General features: G+C 55.5%; 5 protein-coding genes across 5 annotated transcripts; 3 read left to right on the plus strand and 2 right to left on the minus strand.

The window, feature by feature from the left end:
- Window positions 1-4,089: 4,089 nt before the first annotated feature.
- Window positions 4,090-4,747, minus strand: FIBRA_07728 (uncharacterized protein; the record flags this gene model as incomplete). The annotated part of the gene is made up of 3 exons (XM_012329398.1): window positions 4,090-4,171; window positions 4,224-4,351; window positions 4,400-4,747. 3 exons carry the CDS (start codon window positions 4,745-4,747, stop codon window positions 4,090-4,092), a joined length of 558 nt encoding a protein of 185 aa, XP_012184788.1.
- A 1,625-nt stretch (window positions 4,748-6,372) lies between these two features.
- On the minus strand, window positions 6,373-11,989 carry FIBRA_07729 (uncharacterized protein; the record flags this gene model as incomplete). Its single annotated transcript, XM_012329399.1, has 8 exons — window positions 6,373-6,420; window positions 6,485-6,898; window positions 6,959-7,147; window positions 7,198-7,988; window positions 8,052-8,125; window positions 8,182-8,223; window positions 8,276-8,351; window positions 11,296-11,989. 8 exons carry the CDS (start codon window positions 11,987-11,989, stop codon window positions 6,373-6,375), a joined length of 2,328 nt encoding a protein of 775 aa, XP_012184789.1.
- A 601-nt stretch (window positions 11,990-12,590) lies between these two features.
- FIBRA_07730 (uncharacterized protein) lies at window positions 12,591-13,535 on the plus strand (the record flags this gene model as incomplete). The annotated part of the gene is made up of 1 exon (XM_012329400.1): window positions 12,591-13,535. One exon carries the CDS (start codon window positions 12,591-12,593, stop codon window positions 13,533-13,535), a length of 945 nt encoding a protein of 314 aa, XP_012184790.1.
- A 1,998-nt stretch (window positions 13,536-15,533) lies between these two features.
- FIBRA_07731 (uncharacterized protein) lies at window positions 15,534-18,277 on the plus strand (the record flags this gene model as incomplete). The annotated part of the gene is made up of 16 exons (XM_012329401.1): window positions 15,534-15,653; window positions 15,707-15,725; window positions 15,788-15,810; window positions 15,864-15,981; window positions 16,335-16,370; window positions 16,426-16,485; window positions 16,546-16,806; window positions 16,860-17,226; window positions 17,288-17,424; window positions 17,480-17,563; window positions 17,628-17,698; window positions 17,756-17,781; window positions 17,839-17,848; window positions 17,911-18,055; window positions 18,108-18,137; window positions 18,192-18,277. 16 exons carry the CDS (start codon window positions 15,534-15,536, stop codon window positions 18,275-18,277), a joined length of 1,593 nt encoding a protein of 530 aa, XP_012184791.1.
- A 1,237-nt stretch (window positions 18,278-19,514) lies between these two features.
- On the plus strand, window positions 19,515-21,222 carry FIBRA_07732 (uncharacterized protein; the record flags this gene model as incomplete). Its single annotated transcript, XM_012329402.1, has 2 exons — window positions 19,515-20,345; window positions 20,398-21,222. The coding sequence occupies 2 exons, from the start codon at window positions 19,515-19,517 to the stop codon at window positions 21,220-21,222; spliced, it is 1,656 nt and encodes a 551-aa protein (XP_012184792.1).
- Window positions 21,223-21,321: the final 99 nt, after the last annotated feature.

Here is a 21,321-nt window from a genome sequence, read left to right on the forward strand (position 1 = left end):
AGAGTGAGTGGGCGATAAAACGGCTCTGCGGTATGACCAGCTAAACACGGGGGATCAAAGCTCCGGTGGGAGGATGACCACTGAGGAAGCATACTATCCCTTACCATCCAATCGGCACCTCAGCCATGCAGAACTCAATTCTGGCTCCCTTCACTTCACACTTGGTGCAGCGTAGTTTTACTGCAATAGCTATGATTTTGCGGGTCGAACGAGGAAAATCTGACCAGTGGTTGTTGAGATCGTCATTTCAGCGTGATGAAGCCTAAAAGTCACCTCCTCTGTCACCTTGCCAAGCTGCGCCGTTTGCGCGTGCCGCAGCAGAATCAGAAAATGTTTCATCCTGGCGTCGCGATATAGTTTGCTTGCACTCTGCCATTTCGAGTACTTAGCTCTACGCTACGCTTGTTCCCAGCCATTCTGATCTCCACTAAAAGCAGCTCCAGGGGCAGGGGGAATTTGGACGGCAAGTGGGGGACCACTGGCTGGCTTCCCATACGTGGGATTAGAACCCTACCTCTAGCACTCAACTGTCAAGGCCACAATCAGCGAGTCTACCATATACTGATTGGAACTGTGCATTACCGCGCCCTTATCTCTCATGATCTACCCTCATGACTATGTACCCAGCGAGCCGTCAGGCAAGCTGATGTCTCCATTTCGAATACTGCTAGATACATTGCATTGGAAGTCAGACTACCGTAGTTATCGTCTACATAGGGCCATGCCCGCAAAGACTTTAAACGAGACTCACAAACAAACAAATGCAGCCCGTTCGTCAGAACGGCTGGGCTGACTCAGTGGCAGGGTTCATGTAGTTTGGACGATGTGAAAACGGACTTGGAGAAATAGAGCGCATGCTCTTAGGTCGTGTCATCTCCTAAGGGCCCTCAGTCGCGTTCATTGAGGAAAGCAGCGACAAAAATGACGACGAAATTCTGTACAGTTTATGGTGACAATAGCAAAATTCCTTTTCTAATTGAAGTCTGAACATGATGCAAATCAGCATAAGTTCATGTTTGAAGGTATCGTGCATCACCATAATGTCCGCAGTATCAAGATGCCGTTCTCGACCACGACACATTCCAGAGTCTCGTGGATCGCACACAACTTTACCACTGTTGCTCTCCATAAAGCTCGATATCTGTTGGGCGGTCCGCTCGTTGATACCGGTAACACGGCCGATTTCGGTGTTTGGCGTGTGGCTGGACATTGTCACAGTTAGCTCCTTTCAAGAGGGATGAACATACCGTCTGAATCCAGTCATATCGACAAAAGCGTAGCCACCGACTTGACGGGGGCGGCGCCAGAGCCGCCGTGGCGCCGGCACTAGCCGGTGCCACCCGTGGTATTTTCTCAGGAGCGGCACATCGATTTTGAGATTGCTGTAGAACCATTTGGTGGGATGAAGCCCCTCACTCATCCGGAGATTCATGACCAGGTACTAGGCGACTGCATACCTTCAAGTATTTCCATAGAATTTCAGGTGGAAATACTCTGTTATGCTTGCAGTGTCGATGCGTCATTCGGAGCATATCAAGAAGTTACTGTATATACTTCAGACCAGATGAGTTACAAATCTTCACCTAAGAACGACAGCAACACTGTTGCACTCAAATAGCTGCGCAAGTGTGGGACAATAAGGCAACCCACCATGAACTAGCATATACCATCCAATGGGCAAACAGCGCCACGGGGGGTGCCTCATCCAATCGAGCCGTGTCGGAAATGAGGCTTGTGGGACTGGCAACACTCTGGTGGAATACCCGAAACAATATGTGTTGTATCCCGGGGACTGGAATGAGAGCAAACGAGGACTTGTTGAAGCTTCACCGGTATAGGACACTATCCGCCTCCCCGAGGTGGTGTGAAAACAGTACCGCCGCCAGTCCGGACACAAGGGGCACGCGCGCGGCACGTGGCCGCATTCGTAGCTTATTCCGAGCGGGGATTGGGCAGGATCCACTCCTCGTGCGCTGGCAGGGCGCAGACGCGAATGCAGCTCGATGGTCGAGGGTAGGGGGTCGATGGCCGTGCGGTAGGACGGGCGAGCCCTCTGGGGCGGATGCGCGGGAAGATCGTCGTCAGAGCAGAGATGCTGCACCGGAAATGAACAGCTTCTGCGCCCCAAGTCAGCATAGTGGCTCTCTGGCAGCTGCGAGCCTGCGCCAAACTGAGAATCCACGCCGTCGCCCTGGTCTGATCCGATCGATGGACCGCACGCTCTCGAGCTGAACGTCGCGAATCGGAACGTTGCGCGCGCGCCGAGCCTCCATCGCGCCGTCCAGCGCCCCCGCCCACTCGATCTTGCCACCGGGGCCTCCTTTGACCGGATCAAGGCCTTTTCGACACATGCTGGCACATCTGGCGCCTCCCGAGGCCTGTTTGCCCAGCGTGACTTGCCAGGCGACGGGAGCGAGTCTCGCGGGCGTTCTAGTCCTGGGCACGCTGACAGTTCCGGCTCGTCCCATTCGAAGGCAGACGAGACACAATGCACATCGATGCGCCACCTGGTCAGTCGCATCTCGTCTCGTGCACGATATTACGCCGCCTGGGACGTCAGCCAGCCAGCGCTGGGGGCTCAGTGCCAGTAAGAAGGAAATGGGGTGTCGTCGCGCGGTGTGGCCGATGGCGCTTGCCGCCGCTAGCGCAGACATGTGGGCTCCCGCCCAGACGCGATCGCCCCAGATCAGCGGCATGCAGGAAGGCCAGGGGTAGGCGAGAGAAGGGTGCGTGGAATCCTACCTGATAGATGGGTAGGTTAAAGTTGCGCCGGCTCGCCGGGTGTGCTGGGAGAAGCGCGGGGCTCGTGGAAGACGCGGTGGAGACAGGCCCTGGGAGGCCGGCGAGGCGGCAGCGCAGACACGCTGGCGAGCGAAGTTCACGCGTACGGCACCGTGCGGAGTGTCTTCTTGTCTGCTGTATTCACATTGCGCCGCATCGGTCTGGGCGCACATCGCCCCGGGATTCTCCCCGACGGCTCGAGATGCAGATAGACTCTGCGCACGCACGCTTCGCCTGGAGTGGTGTTCAGTGCGCTATCTCCAGCCCGCGAAGTGCATGTGGAGGAAGCGGAAGCGACGCCCCGCGAGACAAACGCGCTGTGGAGATCCGGACACGCCCTCATCTCGAGCCAATGCAGTCGACCTACACCATGTCTTTCCAGGCTTTCGCCAAATACAACGCCCCGGCGTGATCGATCAGCTTCGCACGTCTCGCCTCCACGGCGTGCGGCGAGTTCTGGGCCAGCCACACTTGCATGCGGCGTTCCTCACACAAGGGACCTGCTTCCAATTTCAATAACGCAATCGTTCCAACTCGCACGATGGGCGTCAGCTACGGAAACACGGCGATGAGGCTATCGGCCCTGACCTTCTCTAATATGGTGAAATCCCCTTGTTGTTCGAAAAGACCACAAGGACCGTGCTGTCACTGGCGCATCCCCGTGATGTGTTGCTTGTATTCTGTTTGTACTCCCAGGGCACGACACCGAGGAGGCCGTCGCGCGAAGCCCGCCCTCCGATCACCATCCAGCCATTTTAAAACTGCTAGACCGAAATCCAGACGCTGCATTCATGCCTATGCGTACACCCGACCAATAGATAATACAGCACCATCTGCGTCGAATGCAATATGTCTGATCCTCGCAAAGCCCCGATACGCTCGCAGAGCGTATAGACCCGGAGCCTCCACTTGCATCTGATGATATATAACGTAGCCCTGCAGTGACAATGCAGATGCGCGATTGACTGAGACCGAGGACCGAGACCGAGATGCCAATCTCGATCGGTGGTAGATCCGCCGTATAGATACAACAGCCCGGAGAGAAACACAACGACGTGATAAGGGACGACAAATACCCATGAATGTAGTGGTGGTAGTGTATGCAGATATCCGAGACCGCGCAAGGCGCAGGCGAAAAAAGCGTGCCAGAGAAGGCTGTCAGCGGGGTATGATGGTGCGCCACAGCGGATAGTGGAGAAGGGCAGCGATCCGGGGAGTGACAAGATAACTGGGCGACCGGTATGTGAAGGCAGGGGAACGAGCGACACGTTCGCTCCCCAACTTCGTCTAACAGACGCAAAAACTCTATCATCGCGGAGTGGTGGCGGCTCGGCGCACGGTTGGGCGAGGCTGGGTGCTGCGCCACTTCTTCTCCCACTCCTGAAGTGCTCTGCGGAACGTCAGACACATCATGACGGTCGCACAGGACAGAGAAGACGCACTTGACAAAGCCGGCGTTAGGCTTGATGCACGCACGCTTGCGACGGACAAAGTCGAATGCGGCGTCGTAGGTCATATTTTGGGTGTAGATGAGGTACGCAATCACGATCGCTGCTGATCTGGACATGCCCTGCGCGCCGCGTGAGTATACACATGGCGAGGAGCGACCGAGACCCACCTGCTGGCAGTGAACGAGCACATTGGTGCCCTTGCGAAGGCGGTCGTCGATCCAGCGCACAGTGGCCTCGAGATGCGGCCGGATGTCGGCGGTCGTGCTGTCGAGGATGTCGAGCCGGTACGACTCGATCTGCGACCCGGGGGCGGCCTCGGGGACCCAGGGGGCATCAAGGACGTGGACGAGCGCGGTGATGTGGTTGGCGTCGAGGAGCTGCTGGTCGAGGATGGCAGCGAACGAGCCGAGGTAGAGTGCACCTGTGCGTGCGGCGGCCGATGCGGGGACGATGCAGTGCATGGGGGTGCACATAGCCTGCATGACCTCGGGGGTGATGTTGTCGAAGCGGATCATAGTGTACACGGCTGGGCGGGGGAGGGTGCGTAGAGAGGGAGGGCTGGAACGGGGGCATTTATAAGGAGGGGAGCCTGGACTCGGGAGAGACAAGTGGCTGTCGGAGCGGATGGACGCGCGGTGGATGCGCCCCGTGCCACGCGTCAGGGCTGCCGGATCGGGAAACAGCCTCGCCCATCTCGGGCGTCTGTGCGTTGCCTGATCGAGTCTGCCGTTCAGTTCAGTTCATATGTTTAACTTTACTTATCTTCGTCCATCGTCTGCGCGATGCGGGCGACCGACATTCTCGCGTCTCCCAGTCTTCGCCCTCCACCGGCTGCGACGACCGCAGAACCACCCAGACCCAGTGGACGGCGGCTGCTCTCGCGCCAGTCGGCATCCGCCCACGCCCAGTTTATTTCCACTCCAGCCTCATTCAATCAACTTGCTCCGCCCAGCTGTCTCCGCAATTGATCCATTGCGTCTGGGCCTGCCCCCGTCAAACACTCTGTCCATCGCCCTGCAAGCTCCGGGCCCAATCTGCACGATCGCCGTACCCGCGAAGCGGCTGGGGATGCCGTTAGGTTGCATAAACGAGGATGCAGGGCGTCTGGGGTCGCGTACGGTGAGTAATTAACTCGTTGATAACGAATTCGAACCTTTCGGCGCAAATGGCGTTGATCGCGCACCACCTAGTCTTCGACGCACGTTTAGATCCGCGGCCCGGGCAAGAGGTGCAGCTACTCCGTCTCATCCACACCCTCATCAGCGATGCAATATGGGCGGATCTAGCCTGTATGGCTCGTCCCGCGCTGGCGCCGAGTGGGGCGGTCCAGCGCATTCCGCTCGGCATGTTGGAGTTTTGACTGAGGACTGAGTTCAACGCGTAAGGAGGCGATGCGCGCTCCTATGACCGACAAGGCGTGTCTGCCCGGGTTACCATCCACGAGCCGTGGCAAAACATCAACGCACTTTATGCCACAGCAGATTCGTACTTGGAGGATAGGGGGATCAGACAGGGAGTCGCATGGGGGGCGAAAGAGAAGGGTGCAGAGGTCGTCGAGCACGCTCACCCGCCTTATATACAAGCCTCTTGACAGCAAGAAAATTAGGCTAGAGACATGCTGCAACCGGAAATCGCACTGCCAAGATGGGGGGCGAGGACGCGGACGCAGTGGAGACAGCCCCCGCTCGCCGGGGATCGGGCGATCGCCATCTCGGACTCGTTCAATCCCGTGAGTCGCCGCACATCCTCCGCACTCAGTCTGCTCCTCCCGCCCCTGGCACACACACAGTGCATGCAGTCTTTCCCCTCCTTATGCCCGAGAGAAGTAGTCAATCACAGTCAGCCGCACCCCGCGACAACCCAAAGTACCCGTACCAACGTGCATGGCTCAGATCGTCAGCCAAATCCTCCAGTGCGAGGGAATACTTGAACACATACACAGCGTTGCGCGTGACAATCGTACGGTCGGGTCGCGGGCGTATGGCACCGTCGCCAAAATGCGAGAACGATTATCTGCGCTGGTGGCGACTGACAACTACTTGCTTTATAAGATACCTTTTTGGGTACATGTTCATTCTCGCACTTTGTTGATGACTCTATACAAGTTTACCGACAATACAATGCTGCTCACCCCCACCCATCACATCGACTGGGAATAAAAGTACCATATCGGCGGCGGGGCGAGGGACTGTCAGTGAACAGCATCAGTTTGCCGTCATTTCAACACTGTATCCGTGGGAGAGAGCACCCACCTCCAGGATTATCAACTGACGGGGAGCTTCCTCTTGCTCCACCGCCTTCGCGCCTCTCCGCCCCTTCCCGGCCTCAACTAGAACGAACTTCTCTTCCATACGCTTCAGTGCCTTCTCGACCGACGCGATGATACTGGCGTCGGTGCCGTTGCCACGCATGGTCTCTACATTCAGCCTGAGCAGCGCCACCGACTTCCTGAGGTGACCGGCGAAGCCCACAGAAAGCGGGAGTTTGGCGTACTCCCCTACTTGCTGCCCGACCTGCACCGCGGCGTCCGCCAGTGCCGTATCGAGGTTCGCGATGGTCTTCTCTAGCCGTGCCTTTCCCATCTCCTGCTTATTCCTCTCCGTCCCGGTACCGTGCCCGTCCAGTGCGTGACCAACAACAACATGCTTGTCTTCTGTGAGTTCCCACTTTACGTTGAAGTGCTGATGCTGCGTGTACGGGTGTTTTCATACTACGCAGTTACTGACTTGGCCACACGAGAACGCGGAGCATTCGCGGATGCCCTCGGCTTCCAATGAGAACGGAAGGCCGCAGCGCTCGTGGCAGTTGTGATAACACTCTGGGGTGGTGCACAATGTGTTGTGGTACGGCGTACCAACCTGCCTATATACCTTTTGCGTAATCGTACTTTGGTACTGCCTGTACAGCTCCGTCGTCTAGGAATAAGGTCAATCAGCTAGAAGCCAAGGACAAAGGGAGACCCCACCAATGTGGTGCCGTGCGTCTCCTTCTTGATCTTCGTCAGCGCCGCCTTCTTGGCCACCATCTGTCCGATGGCCGCAAGGACGTCAGAGAGCGTCTTGTCGATCTCCTGCGCGGCCGCAAAGAGCGACGCATCGTCCCGCGCGGGCGGGGGCGCGAGCGAGTCCACCCAGTCGAGGACCTTCACGAGCTCGCCGAGCGCGCTCCGGTGTGCGTCCTCGACTGCCGCTCTCAGCGTACTGAGCAGCGCGTTCTGCGCGCTGCTGGGCGCCCCCTCCGCCTCGATCCTCTTCTTCTCGCGCAGGTACTTGGCGCGCATTGCAACAGGGTTGTTAAGGCGGAACAATGGACTCGCGCCAAGAACATCGGGGAGGGACTCCTCATCGAAGCTCCAACAGAGCGGACTGGACACGTTCGTGAACAGAAATCCGACCTTCTGCGTGGGCGCGGCGGGCAGCGCCGAGAGAGCGGACAGAGCGTGGTCCGTGGCGACGCCAAGGCGCGGGACGGTCCCATTCGCGAGGACGAGGACTGCATCCACGGTGTCCACATGGTCGTGAATCGCTCGCGTGACGCTCCGGGTGTCCGCGATCCCCGGGGTATCCAGTATGCGCATGGTAACGCCATTAGTGCTGACGAACTCGTATGGCACAAAAGCATCGGTCTTGCCGTGCCTTCTAGAGCCGCTCACTTCGTGCGCCAGCTCGTGGAGCTTGGTGTACTCGCTGGGGGTCTTTCCCTTGAGCACATTCGCGATGAGCGATAGAAAAGCTGTTTTTCCCGTCCCGGTGTCACCTTCAAGCCGGAGGGGAGGGACCACTGATCAATTATGGCGAGGGAAGCGCAGAGGGGGCTCACCCACGACCAGCAGCGTCAGCTCCGTCTTTGCGTGGGTGGTCTGGACGATGCCTCGTGCCAGATCGTCGATGGTACTGCAGGCGCGCGATAAGCCAAGTGGAGCACAAGTACGCACAATGTTCTGTCTCACTTCAATACTTGTGCGTCTTGCAAATCCGCAGGAGCAGAGGGGCTGTAAGAGGAGGTCCATCAGCTGATACGCGCACGGAAACCGGAGGAATTACCATGGAGGAATAAGGGAGATGGGAGAGAGGCTAGGAGGATTGTATGACGAGATGGGCGGGGCATTCTTGGTCGGATCTGTTGGACCATCAACTTTCGAGCGCCGTATAGAGCTGTCGGAATGGAGTGAGATAGATACACATTGTAACGAAGAGCAAACGCGCTTGAACAAGGGCATTATATCCGAGTTTTAAGGTTAAATACGCTCAGGAATATGGCACTGATGAGGATGGGCCCCCGGCTGGGAGATAGGATACGATCTGGGGAGTGGGGATTATATAGTTCAGTCACGACAACGTAAAGCCATCGAGGCATGGGAGAACTCGGAACTTGGAGATCACCAGGTATGGAGCCCATGATGGACTCTTAGGGTCTTGGTGCCCCGGCAAGCGCGACGTGACCCCCTTCAGAAATATGCAAGCTTAAGGAAACACTGGGGAACGACACGTGCGCCGCAGATGTACCAGTACATACTAAAACATACCATCTCACGTCGGAGACATTCGCGCTCTGCCTCGTGTATCTGTGATAGACTGTCTTGCTTCCCTTTGCGTGCTTTGCCATTCGCGTCCACGCTGCCCAACCTCGTACAAGAAGATTCAATTTCGATTTCTGTCGAGGGGATTAGCAGGCATGCAAGATAACATCCACATAATCACAAAAAAAGGCATTCACAATATCGAGCAACAACGTGCAGCATCACATGCCGCCAGGAGCAGACGGGCTGCGTGCGCGGAAGATCACAACTTGTGCTGCATGGCAAGACAGTTCGATCCTATTGAAACTCTATTCGGCTCAAAGTCAAATTCTCCGACGCCGCCAGTGTCAACAGAAACACGAATCCCTAATTCTGCGACGTGAGTCATAAAAGGTGTCCAATAATAAGGAAATGTTTGAGAGCTCACTATACAAATCTTGATCGCAAGAACCCACCCGCCTTTTGTAGTCAATTGCAGCGAGAAACTTGCCCCGCCCATGTTATTAATATACAGACCACTATCATGACACTCGTGGATGAAGACTTCAAGTTTTCCTTCAATACAGACATCAAAAGTCCGTCATGGTACTCCAGGACTTAGGTGCTCTGCCGTTGGATCGTCGCAAGGACGCGTCGCCGGCGAGTTGTGTAGGCGGAGCAGACCATCCTTGGGCACGGCAAGCTTGACGAAATGTAAGAACTCCTTTCAGCTATAAATCCACCGGCACGAAAGAGAAGGCCGTTTACGACAAGCATACACATACCACGACTCGCACCGGAATCAACTTCGGCTGAGTTCGAGTATTGGATCTGCATATTGTCAAGAGCAAAACGGCCAATTAAAAAACCAAAACTCCGAGAGCTCCGGGAGAAGAATAGCACAGCCCAGAAGTGGACTCCATTGCCTAAATGAGCACCTCGAGTTATGGAACAAAATGACCAAGGAAAGGGAATGCTCTTATATGCACAAGTGGGAAGAGAGAAGGAACTATGCCCCGACACCTGTACGTACGTCGTATGTATGCGCAACGCTTGCAATTGAATCATCGATATTCGACTCGAAGCCTTAATCTAACGTTTTTAAGTATGTAAAATTATACAGTTAGATTTCCTCTGAGTCACGTGCAAATTGTCGTGACCTTCCAAGTTCAGAAGGATCCGACTCTTGGAAGAATCCGAACTTCAACTTTGATTTCAAGCTTCAAGCTCAAGTCGCAGTCTATCAATTGCAGTCGGCTAACCTGGATCGGCGCACATTTCAAGCCTAGGTCCTATCCAAGCCTCTCATATAACTCCCCCGTTACTATCTGGCAACTTGTCGGTCGAACCTACGGGTATATTTCAGCACTGGATTTCGCAAACATTCGGACAGTGCTGGTCACAGAAAATATGAATATACACCTGCCGCGAACATCTAGCTTCACCCTATCACATCCTACCACCTGCGATACTCTATTCCCTCGGGACGGGGTGGTTTGCATGGGAAGTACATGCGCTAGCACAGAAGGACCTCTATACAAGCGTGTCTACCCAGTGTTGCATCGTCCAATCACAATGTGCAGCCAGCGTATCAACATCGCTCTCGTACGTCGCTATAATTTGAATTCATGTCCACGTTATACGACCTGACCCACTGGCGATAGGAGGCTAGGTTTTTAATACCGTCTACTGGTATATACCGTCGCATACACGGTGCGCTTGATTGTCGACACGTCTCTTGAACGGTGGCTCCTGATGCATGATGATTCCGTGCATCTGTCTGTACGTTTGTCGAAATACTTCCAAACGCGCGCAAAGATTCATGCATCATGCATCTACATCATTTGCCAAAGGCGTCAAACTTGAACAGACTACAGGAAGTTAATTGGCCCCTGCTAAACTCTCACAAGCTCTCCTTCCTGATTATTGCCCCAGTCTGCGCGTAGAGTTAGGTTTGTGTCCGTGCTTACATAAATTCATATTCACACCGTCCGCTCAGCGCAATGTTCAGGCACTCGCACCCGTCCCTCGCCGATGCGCCGGTCGATCTACCAAATGAACGTCTTAATAACACTATGCGGCAGCCAGCCCGTTCCGAAATCCGCCCTGCCAAAGTCGTGTCGCACCTTTCTCATGTTATTCAAAGCTTTCCGCTTTGAGCTTTCTGACTCCCAATCTCCCCGCATACAGCCATCGTGTTTACGCGCGGCGGCGCCACAACCTCGATTCGGAGCGAGGCTCTGCGGGCTGATGTGTCAGCTCAACGTATGTCTCCATTCGTTCGATTGTGTATATCATCCTGAACTGCAGGATTTGGATGCATCTCTCAGCGTGCCTGATGCTAAACATCCCCTCCTATCTTCGACGAGGATTTTCTGCTACCGCAAGACGTGAGGACCATAGAAAAGACATATGTAATCACTGCGAACACATGGATTTACATAGAAGCACTCCCATCACTCCCGTCTATGAATTGTAAAGACTCTACTGCCTCGGGACGCGTACATTCCATTCACATTACTTTCAGTGCCCACACCTCACCCACACTCCGCCCACGGTACGCACTCACATCCTCCACCAACACGAGTCCCCCGAAGCGATAGGTCTGACCGAGAAAGTCGACGCGCCGCATGCCCGCGGCCTTCTCGCGCGCACGGCGCGCCGGGTCCACGCACGCGCGGTAGCGCACCTTGTACGCCTCGCCCGCGGCGTTCACTCGCGAATATTGGCTGTGCGGGACCGCATCAACCTCTTCCTGGCGCACGGGCGTGCGCAGCGCGGTGTACAGCGCGTCGAAGACGTCCTGCGCGGACACGAAGAGGTGCGTGCTGGGAGAGAGGGAGAGCGCCCAGGGGAGCAGCGTGCACGTCACGAGGAGCTGTGCGCGCGCGGGATTCGTCGCGTGCTCGCCGCGCATTGCGGGAGCGGTCGGCGGTGGCGCAAGGCGCATGTCCCAAACTGGAACATGTGGGAGGGGCGCGCGGAGAGCGGGGTGGACATGCGCGGGCGCGGGCCGGGCGGGATGAGTGGGTGGTGCAGATGGCGCGGACATGTGCATAGACGCAGGCGAGGGGACGAGGATGTAGGGCTGCCAGTAGACCGGGGAGGGGAGAGGTGAGAGTTGCGGTTGCGCGAATGACTGGGCGTACTGTGGCGAGCGGGAATTTTGCCACGGAGGCGGGACTTGGCTGGTTATGGCTGGCGGGACATGGATGGGGGCGGGAGTGACGAAACTGACGCGTCTTGCTCTGGGTCCCATGGTGTCGATGGATAAGTCGAAGGTGAGCTGGATGTTTGGATGAGGAGTGAGGGCATGGCTGCGCCTTCTTATCCCGCTCCGCAGGGTTACGCTTTGGCATGTCGAAGCGCAGAGTGCGCACACTGCCTTACGGCGGCCAACGCGGTGTGCGCGGACGGTGGGCAACGCTGAGAGATCTCATTCAAAGCGGACGGCCTGCGCAAGGATGGACGAGCGTGAAATCAAATCTCAGATTGTGATTGCCGGGACACGGCAACGGACGAATCTGGGCACTGCCGACACAGGCGCGTTTGCTTTGGCCGAGCTTTGGCCGCTTTGCGCTGGCGTTGTGGCGGCAGACGAGCACTAGTGGACACCAGCTGCCTTTTCCATCTCTTCGCTTGTGGCTATGGGACAACTTGGGTCTTTGATGCGCAAAACCCGCAGGTTTGCTGCGACCTCCGTGGCGATGTATCCTTGCTCTCGTGGCGCTGGCGCTTTGTGGGTCCCTCGCCGTGCCTTGGCCAACAGAGACGAGAAAAGAAGATAAAAGGGACGATACGGTCTTCGCCTCATCATCAAATTCAGCATCAACACTCCGTCCACCCGCCGCAAGACCGTCATGGAGTTCAACTTCCCGACAGAAACTTCGTCTCAGCCTTCGGGCTCCTCAAATCCAGAGTATCCACAGTTCTACTCGCCCCAGGATCCGCACATACTGAACCCCAGCAGCTTCAACTTCCCGACGGACGTTCCCTCCCAGCCTATGGGCTCAGCCTCCTCATTCTCGCATTCCTCAACTCCGGAATATCCGCAATTCTACTCACCCCTGGATCCTAACTTACTGGACCCCAACAACTTCAATTTCAACCCATCGACAGCGGGAACGCCTTCCGGGTATTCTTCAAGTTCTGCATCCTCGTCCTCTTACGTCGCAACTCCAGAGGATTCACAGTTTTATACTCCTCTTGATCCTCTCTCAGCGCAGCCCGATCTTGGCCAGCAGTACTGGGATGCCTGGCAGAATCAATCATCCAACATACCCGCCATCGACGACATTTTCAACCCCAAGCCATTGACCCTCCACGCCCTCCTCCAGTCCCAGGCGGGCTACACGTGGGACATTCGACATGGGCCACACACCGCGGACCCGGACACGGTCACGGAGCGACTTACCGAGGCGGCGACAAGCCCCGAAGTCCAGAGCATCATCCTCACTTCCCCCTTCTTCCCCTGGCAGCTCGCCGTCGTCCCGCGGCGCACGCCCTACGTGACCGTCGGCGACGTACTGCACACGATCCACGAGATGGCGGTCTCGCCGCTGGCCCCGGCTGACACCGCACTCATCTCGCCCGCCGAGAAGGAAGAGAGCACGAGGCAGTACGAGGCGCGCTACGGCTACATCGTGGACAAGGGCGAGCGTCTTTCAGCGATGACCAAGGGCATTCTCAAGATGGACCTGCTGCAGGGCCACCTGCGCTTTGACGGCATCGCGATGGTCCCGATTCCCGACGGGCTCAACGGCTCGCGCCCCGGGCAGGTCTGGCAGCTCATCTTCAAGAAGTAGGCGGTGGGCTTCCGTCAGCTCGAGAATAGACTCGTGCTGGTGTTTTGTTAGAGACTTTCTTGTTCCTCTGTTGCGAATCGCTACGTGTGCTGATTCTGCCTAGTTCTGCTTATGCTTATGCCTAATCCTATGTGTCTATATGCCCTTGTTCATGTCTTACCTTGGAATTCAATGTCTGTCTTGTCAAACTGGTGCTTGGTCTGTGCTGTGGCGACTAGCAGAAGATCTCAATGAATGCGGACACGCGCAGAATATGGTGGGTAGGCGTTCTGCCTCAGGTCTGACGCTTTGCACGCCACTTGTAGGGATAGTTGGCTGAGGCTTTCGTCGTGAGCAACTCAGCTTAGAGGGGAAAACTGGGCAACCCGGATGACTATATTTCTTGGTGCCTTGCCATGCCGCCTCTGAAGCTGACCAGCTCAAGCTCAGTAGGGTGCCATGCCCCGCGAACCCGCGTCGCAGAGACTGCCTCAACGAAAGGGTGTCTCCGGCCGACAGGTCTTGTCTCACATCACCTTCCGTTCCTCCTCTGGCGGGAATAGTAGTTCGTCTCTAGATGCCGACGAATTTGATCCCTGCCTGATATGTGATCAGCTGATTCTGAGCAAGTTTATGATTATTGCTGATCCCGAAATACACCAAGTACTTACATTACTTGATCTTGGCTCGCGATATGTGTTTCACGGCGATGGAGCGAGATCACGCGCACAGTATTGGACTATAGAGGTCTTGGACACACCGATCAACGATTCGCGGTTTCTGTAGTTTGGGGATCATCTACATCCGCCTTTGCGTGGCAGCCTGCTATTTGTGACGGATGGTCGAGCGAGATCGAGAGAAGAGAGGGCGCAACGTGTGGCGGACAACCGTAGTTCCAGTAAAAGTGGTATTTGCGCTGAGTGCAATACAGTGGTAAGCGCCTGCGCAGTGGAAACGAAGCGCTGAGCCAGGTGGGACCGGAGCAAAGAAGGACGGGTGTGTTGATGCTCATGGAGCGATAGGCGAGCCTATCTCCACGCTATCCGCGAATGAGCCTCTTTGTCCTACGCACGTTCGACGGCTCGCTGAGTGCGCCGCTTGCTCGCATATACCCACTGGAAACATGGAGATGCTCGCTCGGCCGTGGGCCGTGGCGAGAACATGATGCCCGGCTCATCATACCCGTACGCACTACGCGCAACACATGGGGCAGGTGCTGATATCATGGAGGTCCTCTGGTGTCCGCTGTCTTGCCCGTAAGGGTCATCTCTCGTTCAAGTTGCAATTGTCGGAAGTCCTGGGCAAATCCTGAAGGTGACTCATGGATCCAGGGAAAATTGACTCTACGCAGTCCTAGCACACCTTGAAGCATGAACGTTATGAACCTCGAAGTTTTGTTCTTATGCTCTGTATATTCTTCCCCCCGTCGTCGATCGGAGATATGAAGTAAGAATGCCCATGAAGAGCGAGGCAGGCAGTCGGCCCTGTCACATAGGTCTTCTAAAGTCCCGAGTCGAGAGAAATTGTCTGTTAAGCCCAAGTTCCCGCATCACCGAACCAGCCCACGCTCTAGAGAGAGGCGCTGCCCACACAGGATCCAAAGGCGAGTTCGCATCCATGCAGACGTGAGTCCTCCGCAGTGCGTGCGCACTGGCATTAAATGTCGCGGACAGACCAGCTGCAACTAAATTTCGGCCGAACAACATGGCTGAATACCGCGACAGCGAGGGCATGTCTTGCGCAGAGCCGACCCTGCCTTCGAGATGGCCAGTGCTAGTGTTAGCGAGACCGTAGACGGGTATGTGCGGCGCAGTCACGTGGTACTCTCGTCCGATTGAGATGAAAATCTGCCGGATCTAGTAGCTGGTGCAGCCGGTGGCTGCTACTCCCTCGAACGTGCGTCCATCCCCGTCGGTACGTATGAATCTTCTCCACTTCCTCCTGCGCCCATAAAGCCCATCCCCTCCTCTGTCCTCTCCACCTTTTTCTCTCTTCCTCATTAACGACTTCTCTCCAGTCATGTCCGAGTTCGAGCCTGCCAGTGTGAGGTCTGGCCTTGAGGAATACGAGAGGGAAGACGATGGCAGACCGACGTTCATGCTGAGCAGGCGAGAGATGAAGCTGCTAAGTATCACCGGGGTGCGCGTTGTGGTTTTATGCTTCTGTGAAACATGATTTTGACGATCGCGAAGGTCGGATTCTTCCTAGATGGTGCGTCCTATGTGGTCGTGTGCCGCAAAATTGAGCATCTCACAGCCGCAATTTTCCAAAAGCGTACGACCTGTTCATCATCAACGTATGTAACCGTTGTCTGTCACTTGTTACATCGTCGTTAAACCTGTCGATCAGCCCGTATCAACAATGCTCCAGTACCGCCTGTACGGAGGCGCAGCCCTCCCGGCTGGCTTGCAGGGCCTCCTCAAGGCCAGCGCAAACATTGGGAGTGTCGTGGGCCAGTTTGGGTTCGGTAAGTCCCTGTTTCCAGTCTCACGCCTTTCTTCTCGTGTGTTTTCCCGGTACCATCGGTTGTATGCGTGGTGGACTATGTACATGGTGGTCGTGTGACCAATATCTTGTGCCGTGTAGCCCTGTATGATCTCGGTCACACGACAGGCTATCATGAAGGCCGACAGTCCATTGCGAGCGGAGGCGGAACGGCGGGATACCACTGCAGAATTGTTTTGCGAGACATAGTCTACACATATACCATTGTACGATCCCCTAGTGCTACCTTTTTTAAAAGCCTATCTGTTCACCTTCTCCCCTGAGTGTCCGCCCTCATTTGTTTCAACCTTACTGATATCCATCCTCTTTCCGTAGGGTATGCCGCAGATTACTTTGGTCGAAAGGCTATATGTACGTGCGGTCACACGACCATTCCTGATTCGCTCATCCTCATCCCTACGCACAGATGGAAAGGAGCTTATGCTCATCATCTTCGCCACCATTATGTGCATATCAGATCCGACTGGTACGCTCCATCTCCCGTTATCATCTTACATTCTTAGTACTCACTTGTGGCTGCACGCAGGCGACCTCTCACCCTCAGGCTCGCTCATTTGGCTATCAGTGTTCCGCATCATCCTTGGTATAGGAATCGGTGGAGATTATCCTATGTCCGCATCCGTGACAACAGACCGAGCGAACCTGCGCAGGCGCGGGACGCTGCTAGCGTACATTTTTGCCAACCAGGGCTGGGGCTCCCTGATTGGAAGCTTGATGGTCATCGTTGTCCTCGCATGCTACAAGCACGTCATGGAGACTGAGGGCGAGACGAGCAAGGTCGATGGAGGTGCGCAGCCCTAAAAGTCTTATATGTTTGCTGTTAAATTCGTATCGGCATAGTGTGGAGAATCCTGGTCGGACTCTCGCTCGTCCCTGCATTCGGAACGCTCTACCAGCGGCTAACGTTGCCAGAGTCCCAAAAATACCAAGCAGCGAAGAAGGGCGCAGATCTCGAAGCAGATTCGATAGAGGAACTCAAGAAAAAGGCTGACGCCGATCCCGCAGTGTCCGAAAGTGTGCAGCCCGTCGATAGCTCCCCACCCTTGTCCACAACCGCGTCGGAGACGCAGTCTAGTGTCCACGAAAAGGCCCATTCCCCACAGCCTAAACGCGCATACTGGGCCGAGTACGTGCAGTATTTCTCCGAGTGGCGACATTTCAAGATTCTCCTCGGGACATGCTCCTGCTGGTTCCTGCTCGACATTGCGTGCGTTCCCTGCCCTTTGGCCGGGTCGAACAGGATGCTGACATACTCTTATATGCGCCAGATTCTACGGCATCAACCTGAACCAGAACGTCGTCCTAGAGCAAATCGGCTTCGCCGGAAACTCAGGCTCACCGTGGACACGTCTTTTCAAGATCGGCATTGGCAATCTCATCATCACCGGGCTTGGTTTTCTACCTGGTGGGCAACATCCGCCATTCAGTGTCGTAATAATTGTCTAACGGCCGCTCACCAGGGTACTATGTGACCATATTGACAATCGAAAAGCTTGGCCGCAAATGGATCCAGATCCAGGGCTTCCTCCTCGCGGCTCTCTTTCGTACGTGTTTCTTGCGTGTTTTTTCTAGCGCGAAATGGTACTGACATCGATGCTCGTGAACCAGTGGGCATTCTCGCTGGCATGTTCCATACGCTGAGCACGGCCGCGTTCATAGTAAACTTTGCTCTTCTCCAGGTACGCCGACATCCACTGCAGCTCGTATTGTTGCTGACGAACGACTTGATTTTCTAGTTCTTCTTCAACTTCGGTGCCAACGCGTGCGTACACATCTCGCTGTTTGCTCCCTCCTCACTATTGACATGATTATACCATAGAACAACATATGTGAGCATCCTGCTGTCCTCCATCGTCACGCAATATACTTACGTCGCATATTTACTTATCAGTGTTATCCTGCCGAAGTGTTCCCTACACGCTTCCGTGCGTCGGCACACGGAATGTCTGCTGCGTGCGGCAAAGCGGGGGCGATCATCTCTGCTCTCGCATTCAACTCGCTCAGCGAGTCGATAGGCACACCCGCCGTCCTCTGGAGTAAGTACCCCCTCTAAACAACAGTCGATAGAGCTGACGATGCACATCACAGTCTTCTTTGGCTGCTGCATTGCAGGTGCAGGTAAGCTCAAGTATACGTTCCTTTTAGTTTCTGACTGACGCAAGGAAACCACAGTATGCAGCTTGCTTCTCCCCGAAGTGCGCAACCGCGACCCAGATCTTGTCTATGCGCAAGAGGAGCGCGAGAGGCGTCAAAACTAGGAGACCGTGCCCCCATTAGGGCGTACAGAGCACGCTCCTTCCTCCACACAGCCTGACGGAATACATAGGTGTATCATAGTGGACGTTTGTAAATGGGAAGATGAAAGTACAAACTCAACACCGCGGACTGGACCCGCCTGCAACGGTCGATAGGCCCTGTGGGTCCAGATCGTGTTAGTGTTGGCTAAAATTTGTAATAATGAGCATAGTGCTCTTATGCAGATGTGTTGCGATATCAGAATCAGGTTGCGACGAACAGATACATGCAAAATCAATGGGTAATGAGCATCGCATTTGTGAGACGGCAGCACTACTCCCCGTGGTTCTACGATGGATCACCGTCGAACACGCGCCATGTTTACTTTGCAGCATGCAGCAGTAAAGCACTGACCGGGCAGAGTGGATTGACAAGGGGCGGCATGTCATAGTATACGTTGAATGTCAATAAAGGGCCAGACCTTTGGCGGCTGATCGAAGTGGCTGATGGTGAGCGCATTCAAGCCCGACGCGACATGCAAATGTTGGACAACTTGCGTTTCATTACCTGTGGATATATGTTGTATTCTAGGCGCAGACACAGCCGTATTCATATACTATTCAGAGCGCTAGTGTCAGCTGGATCTTATGCCAATGTGACACGTCGACGGCAGCCCTTCCCCAATTCTTTACTGCATATATTAGTGTACTAGTAGCTCTGGTACAAGCTGTCGGCACCGTGGTGAGTGCCGACCCAGATATAGACGAGGCATCCGAATGCATGATATTCTTGTATGTGCAGATTTGGACGTCAAAACTCCCGCTTTCGAACTCAGAAGAGATCCGCTCCCCGGGCTGAAGGTTTGTAGGGCCCGCCAACATTCATGTCTTACGGAAAGGCATATAAAACAGCGCGACCGACCGACAACTTGTTCAGAACGGGCTGTATATGCCCTTCACGTAGCCTGGCGCGTACTTCCTATTCGTCTCAGTTCAAATGTGATTGCCGCCCGTATTTTGCGCTCATACGCGCCCGCCATCGGGCCCCACAGAGTCCACAGACTGTACTTATTGCGTGTTTCAGCATGAAGCGGAGTTTGCGAATGGTGAAATAATTGTGAAGCCTGCTTAAAGCTGCTCTAATTGATCTCCAAAGACGCAGCCATCCCGGTCTCGGATGCGCAGAGTTTCGTACAAAGTGGCCACATAAACAGCGGCTCTGTCGAAATACTTGCTTCTCGACCTCAGCTCTCTTCACACAATGGTCCAACTTGGGCAGCTTGTCTTGTCGCTCCTCCCCCTGGCTTTCTGGGCCGAACAGCAGCTTCCCATTACAGACCCGCACGACATACCACACCCGCACTCCGGCTTCACAAGACCAGCAGATGCCACAACAACGAAGTCCATAGCCATCGTAGGCGCGGGCAGCGGAGGGCTCGCCGCGCTCAAGTCGATTCTTGACTTGCCGCCAGAGACGCGTGCCGGGTGGGAGGTCGTCTTGTACGAGCAACGACGGGATGTTGGCGGCGTTTGGCTGCCGGATCCCCCAGGGCCTCTCCCAACGCCGCCAGATCTGCCCGAGAGCCCACTCTACCCACGTCTGCACACGAACACGCCGCACCCGGCAATGACGTACCGGAATTTCACGTTCCCGCCGGGCACGCCGCTCTTACCGCGGTGGGATGCGGTACAGCAGTATTACACAGATTATGCGGTGCACTACGGGCTGAATGAGTATATTCACCTGAATCATACCGTTATCTCTACGCAGTGGCATGGGGACGACAAGGAGGGCGACTGGCATGTCGAAGTGCATGCCCGTGGCGGCAACGACGGGCGCAAGGTCGTCCTGAAGCGTACATTCGACCACCTTATTGTTGCGACCGGCAACGATCACTATCCGAAAATCCCGACGTGGAACGGTACGGCGACCTGGCTGGCTGGTACTCGTCCGGGGCGACCGGCGCGGCAGATTGAACATTCAATATATTACCGCGACCCCGAGGTTTATGCAGACAAGACCGTCGTAATCGTAGGTGGAGGGCCTAGTGCGCGAGATATTGCGATACAAATCGGCCCTATAGCCAAGGTGGTAAGCACGTTTTACAAATTTGTGCAATAAACACACCTCTAAAGACCGGCAGATATACCAATCTCTACAAAGCGACAGTGTACCCATTCCAGGTAGAACGATCATCCCAAAGCCACTAATTTCCCACTTTACGCGTGACGCCGTCGTCTTTCAGGACGGGTCCGTCTTAAGAGACGTCGACGCGGTCCTCCTCGGCACAGGCTACGAGCTTCGTATGCCTTTCCTCTGTTCGCCCCACGCCTCCGTGATGGACACCGACCCATACACGCGCGCAAACTCGTCCACCGCGAGGAAGCTCACCAGCAATCTGCGGTACGTCTTCCCGCTGCACCGGCACATATTCAGCATCGCGCCGGACGTCCCCACCACTGCGCTCGCATTCATCGGGCTCCCCGTGTTCATTGCGAACGCGCCGTCGGACACCGCACAGGGCATATTCGTCGCCCATGTGATCGCCAACGCATCGCTCCTCCCGCCGCGGGACGCGATGATGCAGGAGCTCCTTGAACACGAAGCTACTGTGCGTGCAAATGGCCCCGACCTGTACCGCGTGGGGTACCGGCTAATCGGCGACAACACGGAGGAGCAGGACTACCAGGACCAGCTGATCGAGGACTTGAAAAAGCAGGGTGCCCTGCCAAATGACGGGAAGAAATTCGCCGAGGATTGGCGCAGAATGGCGCGCCTCAACTGGATACGATTGGCGCAGGCGTGGTGGAGGGTGGAGGAGCTTGGTGAGGAGGCACGCTGGCTGGAGGGCATGGAGACAGAGAGCGAGTGGGCAGACATGATGCATCGTTTGGCGGACTGGCAGAGGGACTGGGAGAAAGAGCATGGACGGGTGGACATTACTGGGGCATTTAATGCTGAGTACTAGATGAGCTCTCGCTGATTTCGACTATATATATGGTCTCGTATACACAGGCTAGGAGTGTGGAATTCAATGTGGGAAGCGGATAAAACAGTCACGGTCGTG

This window comes from Fibroporia radiculosa, assembly GCF_000313525.1.
Source record: "Fibroporia radiculosa TFFH 294 genomic supercontigs, scaffold15614, whole genome shotgun sequence".
In the NCBI taxonomy this organism is placed as follows: Eukaryota; Fungi; Basidiomycota; class Agaricomycetes; order Polyporales; family Fibroporiaceae; genus Fibroporia; species Fibroporia radiculosa.